This window comes from Salvelinus sp. IW2-2015, linkage group LG27 (assembly GCF_002910315.2).
Source record: "Salvelinus sp. IW2-2015 linkage group LG27, ASM291031v2, whole genome shotgun sequence".
Classification (NCBI taxonomy): domain Eukaryota; kingdom Metazoa; phylum Chordata; class Actinopteri; order Salmoniformes; family Salmonidae; genus Salvelinus; species Salvelinus sp. IW2-2015.
The window spans coordinates 17,156,177-17,170,173 of NC_036867.1; the positions used below are offsets into that span (position 1 = coordinate 17,156,177).

General features: G+C 43.0%; 1 protein-coding gene across 16 annotated transcripts in view; it reads right to left on the reverse strand.

The window, feature by feature from the left end:
- si:ch211-285f17.1 (sickle tail protein homolog) overlaps window positions 1–13,997 on the reverse strand; it is a 223,209-nt gene that overhangs the window by 45,049 nt on the left and 164,163 nt on the right. For 12 of the 16 annotated variants that reach the window (XM_070435437.1, XM_070435445.1, XM_070435442.1 and 9 more), the window contains one exon: window positions 1,447–1,639. In XM_070435437.1, the coding sequence (XP_070291538.1) occupies window positions 1,447–1,639 (193 nt within the window). Of the gene's footprint in view, window positions 1–207; window positions 308–1,446; window positions 1,640–3,417; window positions 3,507–7,932; window positions 8,030–13,997 lie in introns of those variants that run through there. The other 4 variants (XM_070435441.1, XM_070435438.1, XM_070435444.1 and 1 more) reach the window with 4 other exon arrangements.

The following is a 13,997-nucleotide window of genomic DNA, read 5'->3' on the forward strand; positions in this document are numbered from 1 at the left end:
CCCAATCACCTTCAATTACGTTCATTTCAAATGCAGCATAAATAGAATTCTGCATTTGCCTCTCTTCCACAATATAAAACACAGTACAGCAATAAAGAAACAACTAACAGATCTCCCAAAACAACTACTACAGTACTGTAGTATAAATATGGTGTAGCACTACTACACATCAGCTATAAGTAACATAGAGAGAATAGAGAAACTCACTTGAATAGAGTCATTTCAAGATGGCAGCTACTGTAACTCCAGTCTTGTGCTAAGGAGTCTTCTGACTGAAGGCACTACTTCTACTGGCACAGGGCTCTTAAGGAAGACCAGATGTCTCTGGGGACACGACTGTGTGTGTGGGGGAGGTTCCGGGGTGAAGTTTCCCCAAGGTACAGATCTAGGATCAGCTTCCCCTCCCCCAATCCTAACCTTAACCATTAGTGGGGGAAATGAAAAGCTGACCCAAGATCAGCAACCAGGGGGCCACCAGAGGAATGCTGGGTAATATGCCCTCTTTTCTCCACCCCCTACATCACCCATTAAACCCACTGCTGCTGCATAAACACTTCTCCTGGTAAGTGTGTGTGTGTGTGTGTTGTGTGTGTGTGTGTGTGTGTGTGTGTGTGTGTTGTGTGTGTTGTGTGTGGTGTGTGTTGTTTGTGTGTTGTGTGGTTGTGTGTGTGTGTGTGTATATGTGTGTGCATACCTGTGTGTGCAGTAGTATATTCTTGTAGATGTTTATGTACAATGTCTGCAATTCAGCATCTCAAACCAAAGCAAGACCCCACTTTTGGCACAGAGCAGCATGCAAAATGACTTCCTGTTGGTTAAAGGGGTGTGCTGCCCAAAAGTAAACAAGTCATTTAGAGGCACTCGAAGTAAATTGAAATGAGTCAACCTAAAGTCACATTCAACTAAGATGTGTGTCCTCTGCTTTACAATTTTCAAAGAAGCTTTTTAAGAAGCCGTATCCTGTGAGGCCCAGAGGCCGATTACACGTTGAGATGAGAGTTGAAGCACACTCTCTCTCTGTCGGGTTCAGCAAAGTTAAATGACTATCTCTTAGAAGAAGCTACGCTGCAGCGTATTAATACAACTCTGCACAACTGAAGGCGTTTGTCATATTGATGCAAATGAAGTGCCCTTTGCGCTGTTAACAAACCCAATTTCTAATCCTGCCAATAACAGTGTGTGCGTCTGTGTGTGTGCGTCTGTGTGTGTGTTAAACAGGATGGCATATTGTTGGAGGATTCTGTAATCTCACTATGCTAAGGAAATGAATTCTAATTAAGGCTAGGAGCAAGCAAAGGGCGAGGAGGAAGGGGGGGGGGGGGGTGAAGTGTGTTTGTGTGTGTGTGAGTGTTTGTATGTGTGTTTTTAAGAAAAAGCTAGCAGTCCTTGGTCTAGTTGTGGTTAACGGCCTCATAATCACAGTGTGGTCATGTTGCGGTCCCCTACCTAGTGAGCGGTCCCTGGTCTGGTTGGTGGAGCGCACTACGGGCAGGCTGGCGCGGGAGCGGCTGCCTCTGGTGAAGGCAGAGGGGGCATCAGCCTCTGACATGGTGTCCAGAGACTCCAGAGAGGCCAGGGAGAGGTGCTCAGGCTGCTCCCCTACAATGGAGCTGCTGGGGCCGTGCGCAGGGCTTCTGCTCTGGAGGGGAGAAGAGGAGAAAGGGGGTAAATTAGAAGGGGTCGTGATACACAGGAACAGGGTTGGGAAAACTCTGGTAACTTTGAAAGTTTACCGTAATATTGCAACCCGACATAGGAAACGAACACAAACACATTTATTAGAGGACACTTTTGTCCATCAAAACCACCACAACACTGTGCAGCAAGCACCATTCTTCAACCAACAATGCCATCTGAACCACACAATAGTGTTAATGCTTTTTTTCACGAAAGATGCATTATGCAGAAATCACTCCGCCATTCCCTGGTTGCTAAAATTATAATAGTTTGCCTAATTTCAATTTATGTGACAAAACAAGCATGCATAGCGTAGAGAATCATTCCATCTAAACTGTACCATCTAAACCGCTGTGTTTTGAGGTGTTCGAAGCTGATGTACAAAACTGGAAGTAAAAGAACGGGAAGCATAGAAATAGTGCACTTAGAACAGATATGCCGCTTCTTAGACTTGCGTTCAATGAGAATGACTAACTAACATTTCTATGTGAATTTGGTCAGGTCGCCCAAAAAGTTACATATTGCAGCTTTAAGAGAAAGATAAGCTTTTTAACTACAACGTTAACACAGTGAAAACCCCAGTGTCATTTTTTTAACTTCCAGTCATGCATTCCAGTCTATTTGAGTGTAACTTGTTAGCATCAATGCAGATAGCAGACACACAGACTCACACCACCTGCTACATTTCACACAAGCGCACACACAAAAAAACAAGGGGGGAGGGGCAGTAATTCTGGTGTGCTGGATATCCCCCCCCCCCCCGGGCCTTTGACTAATGTGGACAGCGTTTTTGGCAGGAGTACACAGATCAGGTGAGGGGAGGTGGAGAGGGCAGGAGAGGTCAACATACGCACACACGCGCAAACACATTCTCGCACACGTGTTAGTTGGGATGCAGACAGAGCCACATGCCCAGGCATGATAAGACACTCCCTGCTGTATTTTCACACTATGATTTTCCATGTTGCAGCTGCTAAAAAAAAAAACAAGACAAGCGGTCCCCTAAGCCTTATCATGCATGTTTCTCTCTTGCCAAGCCTCACACAACTTTAGTGAAGGGTTAATACGCACACTACCATGCTTTTTTTTGCCTATGGTGCAGGTAGTTACAGGCCCAAAATCGACATTGTAGAGAAAAAAACACAAATAACTCCAGCACGCAAGATTTTTTCCGGTCAGAGATCTTTTTCAAGCTTCGCACAACAACGGAGGGGAAAGGGTGTGGTGAGGGTGATTAAAGCCACCGATGAGTCCACCAGACAGGCAGTCCTGTGGGCCTGGCAGAGTAACAGAGAATGTGGAGCTCATTGAGGATCTTGGTAGTGTTGTAGGGTGACCTGTGCCAGGCTGACAGTGTGACTAACATGGAGAGGAGAGTACACAGAGAGCCCTTTATCAAGCTAATGGCTCCACGCACACAGCCAGGTTAACTACACAGTCATTGCGCACACGCACACGCATAAACACACACACAAAGCACTCGGAAAGGTGATGGTGAGTGTGGGGTGTTGGGGAGAGGTGGGAAGGGGAAGCGGTGGGGCAGTAATTCGGGTGTGCTGGATATCCCCCCCCCCCGGCCCTTTGACTAATGTGGACAGTGTTTTTGGCAGGAGTACACAGATCAGGTGAGGGGAGGTGGAGAGGGTAGGAGAGGTCAACACACACACACACAGGCTAGTTGTGATGCGGACAGAGCCACACGCCAAGTCATGATGCAGATAAGATAAAAGGCAGACTAACTGTGTGGGGCAATTGGATTTTCAGCAAGTACCTCTGAATGTCAAGCTCAGAATGGAGAGAAGACAACATGCCCTGTAATGACTGATGAGAGACAGAGAGAGAGAGAGAGAGACAGAGACAGAGACAGAGACAGAAAGAGAGTGAGAAAGGAAGGAAGAAGCAGGGAAGGGGAGAGATTGAGGAAAGGCAGACGGTCATCCAACATATCAAGAAACCCAGCAATGTGAACAGAACAGAAAAGGTCACAATCGGAAATGCTCGTGTGTCCAATATGTGTGAGATTATCTCGTTTTTGAGCGAGATGATACCGTACTGTGCAGTATCTGCTCTCCAGCAGATCCAACATAACAACCGCCTAATCCCTTGCTTTAAATAGCTGTATGATTGTTTTGAATAGTCATCACTCTTCTCACCAGCGCCCTCGGTATTATCCAGACTAGCTCTGTGCTGAGTCACCGTATGATATTGTTGAGTTGATAAGACGTGTAACCTTCGGTGTCACCACCACAGGCGGGACCGGTCACCTGACACAGCAGCAGCATCCTTTGTCCATATCTGGTCAAAGGGTAGTGCACTACATAGGGAATAGGGTGTAATTTGGCACGCTGACTGAGCACTGGGAACACCAACTCTATTAGAATACACTTACTCCATCTATATTGAGGGGATAGTTAAGGTCCTTTATATGCATGGCCCAGGATGAGTGTCACGTGGAGGGTCAGGTTCAGTTGACTTGTCATCCGAAACCATGATGCGTGCTCGGTAAGTTGAACCGAATTGTAATTATTTATGAGTGAAATGTCATTATTTATGAGTTCACCCAATTATGTTGAGGTAGATACAGTACCAGGCTGTTACTCTGAAAACCAGGCAGTGTCATACAGTATACAGTACATTTTTACATTTTAAGTCATTTAGCAGACGCTCTTATCCAGAGCGACTTACAAATTGGAAAGTTTATACATATTCATCCTGGTCCCCCCGTGGGGAATGAACCCACAACCCTGGCGTTGCAAGCGCCATGCTCTACCAACTGAGCCACACGGGACCGTGTACATGTGACACGTGGTTGAATACTTACTGAGGCTGAGCAGAATGGAGTCGAGATGCTTGAGCCAATCAAGGCTCTTCAGTGGGATTGTAATTATGTGGGTAAAATGGAAGATAGACCTACCACCTCTCTGGGGATAGTGGTAAGGGAGTTTACACACTTAACACCAAATGATAAGGTGTCCATCGGATGAGCTTAGCAGGTTATTTCCTCCCCTGCACACACACACACACGCACACGGACACACACACCCTCTCTCTGGCAGGTGCTCCATTTGGCACCCCTCTATCACAGAAAAAAGCCACTTCCTGTTCCTGCTGAAACCACTTCCTGTCATGGCTACAGATGTGAAAACCACGGTTTAACCTATGATTACAACCGCCTACCTGCTGTTAGACACATCGACCCGGTCACGGCTGGGAGGATAGACCCAAATTCCACATATAACTCTGTGTGGCTTAGTTAGCTACGACAGTCAAGGGTAACCATAGTGCACTTACTATTTTAACACGGAGTATCATATCATATGTAGATAATTTACTGCACAACAGACATGAAAAGTGTAAACACAAGGCACTGAGAAGTGAGCCAGTGTCATACAGACATAAATACAATTCTCACTTGTAAAGATATGTAGAAGTTACTGTGAAATTAATGAAAAAAATATATATAAGAAAATGATTGAAGTACTTCAATGTTGATGATTTTGTCAAGGGTTCTCAAAGTGGTACTGCAGGGGGTCTGTGGACAGATCTCCCCCAAAAATGTTTTACATTTCAATTTTTTATGAACATTACTAACAACAGATTAAACTAATTTTGGCCGTGGAATAAGTTTTAATAAGTATTTTAATATAATACAATGTAATATTATTCATCTAAAATGTATGTTCTTAACCCTGGGAAACATGGGCCTGGGAGGCTCACAGGGATATTGGTATCCACAGTATCAATTTCAACTCGATACTTTAAAAATGTGTTTACATATTATTTATTTTTTACATAAATGCACTATAATTCAAGTTCTCTCTCTGCCTCATGGAAAAATGTGTAGAATTGCAGATAATTCACTTGAAAACTGAAACATTTTCCTTCCCAGGGCCCGAGAGTTGGTTCGTCCGGCCATGCACTGCCGAAGTCATAGTAAAACTAATTGTATGCTATTTTTTATCTCACTTGAGTTGTTTTCTATCACAAAAGGGGTCCACGGCCCCAAAAAGTTAGAAAATCCATGGATTATGTAGCCCGACTACTCACACTAAATTCTTCCCCTGCTCTGTCTTTCGATAAATACTTTAGTCTGAGACTGCCATCATGGAAGTCATTTGTGGTGACGAGGGGCGATGTACAAAACAAAACCATCAGCGATTGGATCGTCTCTAACCAATCAGACTCTCAAAGCCAATGACACAGTTTCAAACCTCCCCTTTACCCACATGTGTTCTCACTCTGGCCCAAGCCATCAGTTTCTGGACCAATCAGATGGCCCCGAATGTCTTCGCATTCGGCGAAGGGTCGGGAATGTACTCAGATCCAGACTCATTGCGGAAAAGAAGCTAACGTCCATGGGCGTGGCGTAGCGTTTGGCCAGGCAAATGATTATGACCTTTGGGAAGAAATTAATCAAACACATTCAGTCTGAATTTTATTACAATATCAAGGTAATTGAATATAATTACTATATTAGTCCATGAGAACATGTTCTGTTCTCACCTGACTTCAAAGTCTTTACAGAAGAATGAATCACGAGGTATATAAAACAAAAATGCTCGGGCGTGCCTTTGAGTTGCAGTTCCTCCATTGTTCTCGTTTTATTTCCAAAATGGTTTCCCGAGCCAGTGTCCATTGGGCTTTGCCGCACGTAAAGGTGTTTGATGTCTGATGCGTTGTTATACTGAATGACATTGAATACATTCCTTTTTTTAATAAATGTCTTTATTACTCGAGCTCCGTCAAATGTAAGCATCGACTGGTTTAGCTGCTATACATGAGTTTTACTGGCTCTTTCCTGATTTAGCTCAATTTAGATTTTTTATAGTAGCATTTTACTTTGCGTGCGTGTGCGTGTGTGTGTGTGTGTGTGTGTGTGTGTGTGTGTGTGTGTGTGTGTGTGTGTGTGTGTGTGTGTGTGTGTGCGTGTGTGTGTGTGTGTGTGTGGATGGGTTGGGGTGTGTGTGTACTCTGACTCTTTGTTCCAGGAAAGCTGACCTGTATCCAGGACATCCTACTACTATCATTCACAGAACAACGGTCCGACATGCTGCCATTAAAAGGTAAAAGTCAGGTCTGTGTGCGCGTGTGCACAGTGCCAGTGGTGGGTATACTGCATCTACTGCTTTTCAAAAGTGTCAATTCAGGTACATTTTGGTTCATAAAGCCGAAGAACCTTTTCTGCATTTACAAACGATCAGATATTCCACAAAAAAAAACGTATGGACGAAAAGCTAAGATATAACAAATAATTCCATAAGATTGTCTAAACATCTGGCCCTGACACATACAGTAAAGGAAAAATCCACTCAAAAATGACCGTTTGATCGTTTTTTTCCAGCAGTCCACTATTGATACAGTCCCAAAATGTTTTGCATGTCAGCAGTCAAGTTTTCAAGATATTGGACTTTCAAGAAGCTAAGTGTCACCTGCCACATCATCACGATGATGCGTTTTGCTTTAAGATTGTGTGTCTTGGTTTCAGACAGACGAGCAGATGTACGGTACAGTGCCAAGACGTGGTGATTCAATTAAATTATGATAGTTAAAAATAATCACTGCTTCTATCAAAGACTTGCTGTGGCAGCCAATTCATGAAGAATATAGTCATGCCTGCCAGGGGGCTGGACTGATTTCTGCGAAACAGAAGCAACTTCACAAGTAACGTTTTCTAGTATTTGTTTAAGACAGCTTAAAGCATCAGCTGGTGTAGAGAATGACAGAAATAGGATCTATGGCAATGTCCAAAATCTGGCTTGCCTACTACTGACTTAAACTGCATACCGTGTACTAATTGTACTACATACTATTTAGAACGTACTGTTTAGTAAAAAAAAAAATGCAGTAAGCAACAAATACCAGCATACTAGGCTGGGAATTACTGAGAATTTGTCATCTATTGGGCAATTGCGTTGATTTCCGCCATTGGTTCCATTGGGTACAGCATATCCCCTCAGCTGATTATCAGCTGTTGTCAAACACCAAGTCTCGACTCTCTTTCTCAATAGTGTACAGCGAATTCTACTGGATGAAAAGTCTAAATTAGTACAACACCCTGGCATTTAAAGCATATTACGTTTTAGAAATGTCACATACTGTAAAACATGATTTTTTCCCCCGCATAACCAAAATGTCCAGGAATTATACTCTATTCGTTATTTATGAGTTGAATTAGAAACAAAGACATGACTAGTTGATATCTAGGTCTATTTTGGTGTATCACCCTCACGCACACACACACACACTTTTGCTTACCAAACTTCTCCTCTTTCAGACATTAAAGAGTGTGTAAAAGCTCATCAAGTTTAGGCCCCACACTGGTGATGTCAGCAAGCCTTTTCGCTTAAAGCAGAAATCCACTGGTTGTGGGCAGTCCCTATGTCACCCCTCCTCTTGTGTTTTAGTTTTCACTTTGAACGAAAACAAGGAGGTTGGTCGTACGCTGCTCTGGGCTTGCATTCTGGGCAAGGTGTGCCTTTGCACTAAATCCCGCCCACTCAATTTACGTTGGTTCGAGAGAGAGGAAGTGGAAATTAACTTTCTACAGCCGCTAAAGATAAACACAGCAGACGTAGCCGTCAAGCCACGAAGCTAACAGGCTAACTTGGTTATAAAGGCAACCCAACAATGCCAACACTGATCTGAACAGGAGAACTTTGGCCATTTCTTTGTCCCTCTTCAGAAAAATTACAGTGACATTAAATAATTAAAGATTGCTTGCGTACCTGAGCTGTTTACTTTCTGAAACAGAAGTCTCACAGGGCGGCGGGCGAGTGATAACAGCAACACAGAAGCCAGGTACCGAGAGGCGAATGCAGCAAGTTACAGATGTAGGATCCTAATTTGATCACTCTTTCGTTGCTAAGAATTTTCTTGCACAGCAGAAAATGCAAACTTGTAGTGTATTTGAGCTTTAAAAAGGCTTCTAAAGTTTGTCATTTCCACTTTGAAATTTCAGACTTGATTTGCCCTAACGAAAAATGTATCAACCTCTTCAAAAATGTCCATTAATTATAATTTCCTTTTGCTGCAGGATTATTTTTCTGCTGTAGCAAACTGGCTCAAATTAAGATCCTACATCTGTAGCTTGAACCTTGTACAACCTGAAGAGACACAGTCCTTTAACTATACATCTATGTGTTAACCCTGTCCAATCTGAGCCACTCTGTTATCTGTACTGTTATCTGTACGTCTACATGGTCCATGCAGCTACAACAGGGCAGACGTTCAGCTAGACATGGTAAACCCAACAGGTTTTGCTGAATACGTGACCTGACCAGGAAGAATGCAAGACCTGTTAGACACCGTATGGTTCACAACCAAACACACCATGGCACGACTCACTACTCTAAAGACAGTGGTTTGAGTTCCCAGATCATCTCAGAGATGGCTCCATTTGGGCACAGTGCAGCTCAGTTTGCGTACCAAACGCCACTTCCTATATAGTGCAATACTTTTGGCCAGAGCACCATGGCGAATAGGGTGCCATTTGGGACGTTGACCCAGTGTTAATAACATTATACACCAGAATCCCCTTGTTATCCCTTTCCATTCATTACGGCTGTGTCCGCCTCCCTACTACATTCCACCTTTAATCCCACTACATCCAAATCCTCAGATGACCTCCTCTAGACAGAGTGCCTGCCTGGCCTGGACAGGGCTGGCTAATTGGTTCGTTAAAAGGGGCCGAACTTCACAGTATCAACAATCAAAGCCAATCACGCGTTCTATAGAGAAAGGCTGCTGCGTGGTGTTTAGGCGGCTTGCACTGTGGCTGCACATGACAGCATGTCAAATTCCTCGGCTACTATTCCTTTTTTGTAGTCTAAACAGACAGAGCAGATGGAATATAAAATTCCTAACCCTTACATGTCTGTCAGTAAATACGTCCAACAGGGTACAGCACATACAGTAGTTGCATTCAGGGGTTGAGTAGCTACTTTGTTTACTATGCATGTCCCTCTATCCTTCTGCAGTCATAAGATCTAGAGTCCAGAGATAGTGGCTACATTCACAATGGGTTAGCTGTGTGAACGTCTCTCCAATCAGAGATGGTGGCTACATTCACAATGGGTTAGCTGTGTGAACATCCCTCCAATCAGAGGTAAGACTGTGTCCCAAATGGTACCCTATTCCCTATAAGTGGGCCCTGGTCAAAAGTAGTGGACTTTGCATGGGACAGGGTGCCATGTGAGACCCACTCTTAGTCCATATGAGACCACATGACAATAACAGGTCCGTTGACCTTCCCAGATCTGTGTTGATCTCTTTCGGCAACTTTGACATTTGAACGACTGATTTGGCCCAGCCATTCGACTACATTCACTCCGGCGGACCTAAAACAGACACACACATCGACCTCTGTGTGCCTGCACTGAGAGAGCCTATAAAAAAAAAACATATTAGCCTGAGCAAACAAACATAGTAGGATTTGGAGACAACGCACTCCTACGAGAGATGCTTATGGAGAGTTAGACATGTACAGAATGTTGACATTCTGAAAGTTTACATGCCCTATGTGTCGATCCATCCACTGTCCCTCATAGGTTACCATTCAAGCAGTCAACTTACGACAAATACTGAATCCCTACTATCTCAATCTATTGCATTAGAGGCATACGTGCCCAAACACCATAGCTACAATCCTGATTATATACATGAGAGTTTAAATGTAACTCCCAGTTAGAAGACATTTAATAGAATTATATAGAATCGATGATATTTACAGTAATTAACAGCACAGTGAATATCACCCTCATTCAGAGCTTTCCAAATCCTAGTCTAGTGGGAACTCCCCTGGTCTGGTCTGAACACACACACACACACACACACACACACACACACACACACACACACACACACACACACACACACACACACACACACACACACACACACACTTCCTGCTCTGTTATTCTAGACCCACTGTTCTGTTCTGCTCTATTCCCATCTAGATGGATGGTGGTGACTACCCCTCAGCAGCCAAGTCAACCCAGGACAAACTCACATGAAAGTCCTATCACCACCACGGTGTCAGGGGAGAGCAGCCAAGGGAAGTGTATGTGGAGAGCCAGGACATACAGTGGATCACACACACACACACAAGGGTGTGCACTAGAGGTCGACCGATTATGATTTTTCAACGCCGATACCGATTATTGGAGGACCAAAAAAGCCGATACCGATTAATCGGACGATTTTTTAAAACATTTATTTGTAATTATGACAATTACAACAATACTGAATGAATCATCAATAAAATAAATTTAGCCTCAAATAAAGAATGAAACATGTTAAATTTGGTTTAAATAATGCAAAAACAAAGTGTTGGAGAAGAAAGTAAAAGTGCAATATGTGCCATGTAAGAAAGCTAACGTTTAAGTTCCTTGCTCAGAAGATGAGAACATATGAAAGCTGGTGGTTCCTTTTAACATGAGTCTTCAATATTCCCAGGTAAGAAGTTTTAGGTTGTAGTTATTATAGGAATTATAGGACTATTTCTCTCTATACGATTTATATTTCATATACCTTTGACTATTGGATGTTCTTATAGGCACTTTAGTATTGCCAGTGTAACAGTATAGCTTCCATCCCTCTCCTCGCAACTACCTGGGCTCGAACCAGGAACACATCGACAACAGCCACCCTCGAAGCAGCGTTACCCATGCAGAGCAAGGTGAACAACTAATCCAAGTCTCAGAGCGAGTGACGTTTGAAATGCTATTAGCGTGCACCCCGCTAACTAGCTAGCCATCTCACATCGGTTACACCAGCCTAATCTCGGGAGTTGATAGGCTTGAAGTCATAAACTGCGCAATGCTTGAAGCATTGCGAAGAGCTGCTGGCAAAACGCACGAAAGTGCTGTTTGAATGAATGCTTACGAGCCTGCTGGTGCCTACCATCGCTCAGTCAGACTGCTCTATCAAATCATAGACTTAATTATAACATAATAACACACAGAAATACGAGCCTTAGGTCATTAATATGGTCGAATCCGGAAACTATCATCTCGAAAACAAAACATTATTKTTTRAGTGAAATACGGAACCSTTCCYTATTTTATCMAACGGGTGGCATCCATAAGTCTAAATATTCCTGTTACATTGCACAACCTTCAATGTTATGTCATAATTACGTAAAATTCTGGCAAATTAGTTCGCAATGAGCCAGGCGGCCAAAACTGTTGCATATACCCTGACTCTGCGTGCAATGAACGCAAGAGAAGTGACACAATTTCACCTGGTTAATATTGCCTGCTAACCTGGATTTATTTTAGCTAAATATGCAGGTTTAAAAATATATACTTCTGTGTATCGATTTTAATAAAGGCATTGATGTTTATGGTTAGGTACACGTTGGAGCAACGACAGTCCTATTTTGCGAATGCGCACCGCATCGATTATATGCAACGCAGGACACGCTAGATAAACTAGTAATATCATCAACCATGTGTAGTTAACTAGTGATTATGATTGATTGATTGTTTTTATAAGATAAGTTTAATGCTAGCTAGCAACTTACCTTGGCTTCTTACTGCATTCACGTAACAGGCAGGCTCCTCGTGTGGCAGGTGGTTAGAGCGTTGGACTAGTTAACCGTAAGGTTGCAAGATTGAATCCCTGAGCTGACAAGGTAAAAATCTGTCGTTCTGCCCCTGAACAAGGCAGTTAACCCACCGTTCCTAGGCCGTCATTGAAAATAAGAATGTGTTCTTAACTGACTTGCCTAGTTAAATAAAGGTGTAAAAAAATTAAATAATAATCGGCGTCCAAAATTACCGATTTCCGATTGTTATGAAAACTTGAAATCGGCCCTAATTAATCGGCCATTCCGATTAATCGGTCGACCTCTAGTGTGCACGCATGCATGCAAATGCATGCACACACACACAAACCCTACTCAAAATCAACACACATCTGTAAAAACGTCTGACTTATGCAACAAAGAAAGATATATCTTCGTGCACTGAGAAGAGATCTATCTCTGAGCAGTAATCGATTTACAAGTTTGGCAGGGTGTTTCAGCTAAAATGAATAGCCCCGAAAAGTTCCCTTTGATCTTTATAGCCTCCCATCTCATAGAAACAGGTCTTGAGGGAAGCAAGAAGACAGAAAGATGTCATCGGTCTCCAGAACAGATAAGACCTCAGCCTGGTCGGCCTGGCTAACCCTCAGGGTCCCTGTCACTGGTAATACTGACAACTTAATCAGTCTCTCTCAGAAACAGACTTGTCATGGAGCAGTTCCAGCAAACGACAGATGGTCCATCTTTAGCCCAGTGGGCCGGTATAAAATTGGTGTTTTGCACATAATGATCATTATTTGGCCAATAATCATGGCCTTGAGGGGGAAAAAACGGGCCGGTGTTTGGAAAATCCCAGGCCGAATTCTGGTTCCAGTCCCCCCCTGGTCACTCCTCAGGCAGGATGAGACAGAGACCCTAACCACAACTACGGTATATACCGAATACTGGGGTATCTGGAAATAGCCAACGGATGGTTTTTCAATACTGCCAAGACCGTTGAAACTATTTAATGAATTTTCAATACATTTGTATATTTGTAGCTTCTTTGTAAATAAATACCTGCAAAGTCGACTTGCAATATGTTAAAGCAGATCGCGCTCTTCATTTCAACTGTCACATTATTTTACATTATGAAGCTTACCATAGTTCCCCAGCCAGTCACGTATTTGTTTGTAAATTGCACAACACGGGAGAAAGCGGGAGCAGGTGAGTCCAGATTTGAATTGACAGGGGTCGCGTTTAATTTTGAAAATTAGTTTTTTTTGTTTCAATAGAGTGACCAGGGACGTGCAACTATAGTTTTCCTTCACAGAAAATACGTTAGTGCACCACATTTGGCAGAAAATAGATGCATTTTCATCAGATGACAACAGAAGTACAATGCTATTTGGCGGGCAGCCAAACAAGCAAATAAGCTTACAAAGAAAAATCAAGGTATTTTTTGCGTCTTGCTTAAAGTTGATCTTGCATTTTACAGGAGAAAAGTAGGCTGGCTACACTGAGAAAAGTAGCTACACGTCAGTCAGAGCGCTGTCTGCTTATACAATGCCCGTTCGTGAATTCTCATTAGAGTGGAGAAGTGCAACTGAAGCACAAAATTAGTCTGATGCCGAGCAGAAAATACAATAAGAAGCATTTTAGATCTGCGTTTTGTTTTTTTTCCTGTGTGAAAAATGAATAATTCTGCATAAATGCGACCCCTAAGTTTAATTTGGTAGTTATGGCTGAATGACGGGGCATCATATTGTGTTAGCTTTCTGCCATGTTTGAGAAGTCAAAGCCCTTTGGATGAGTT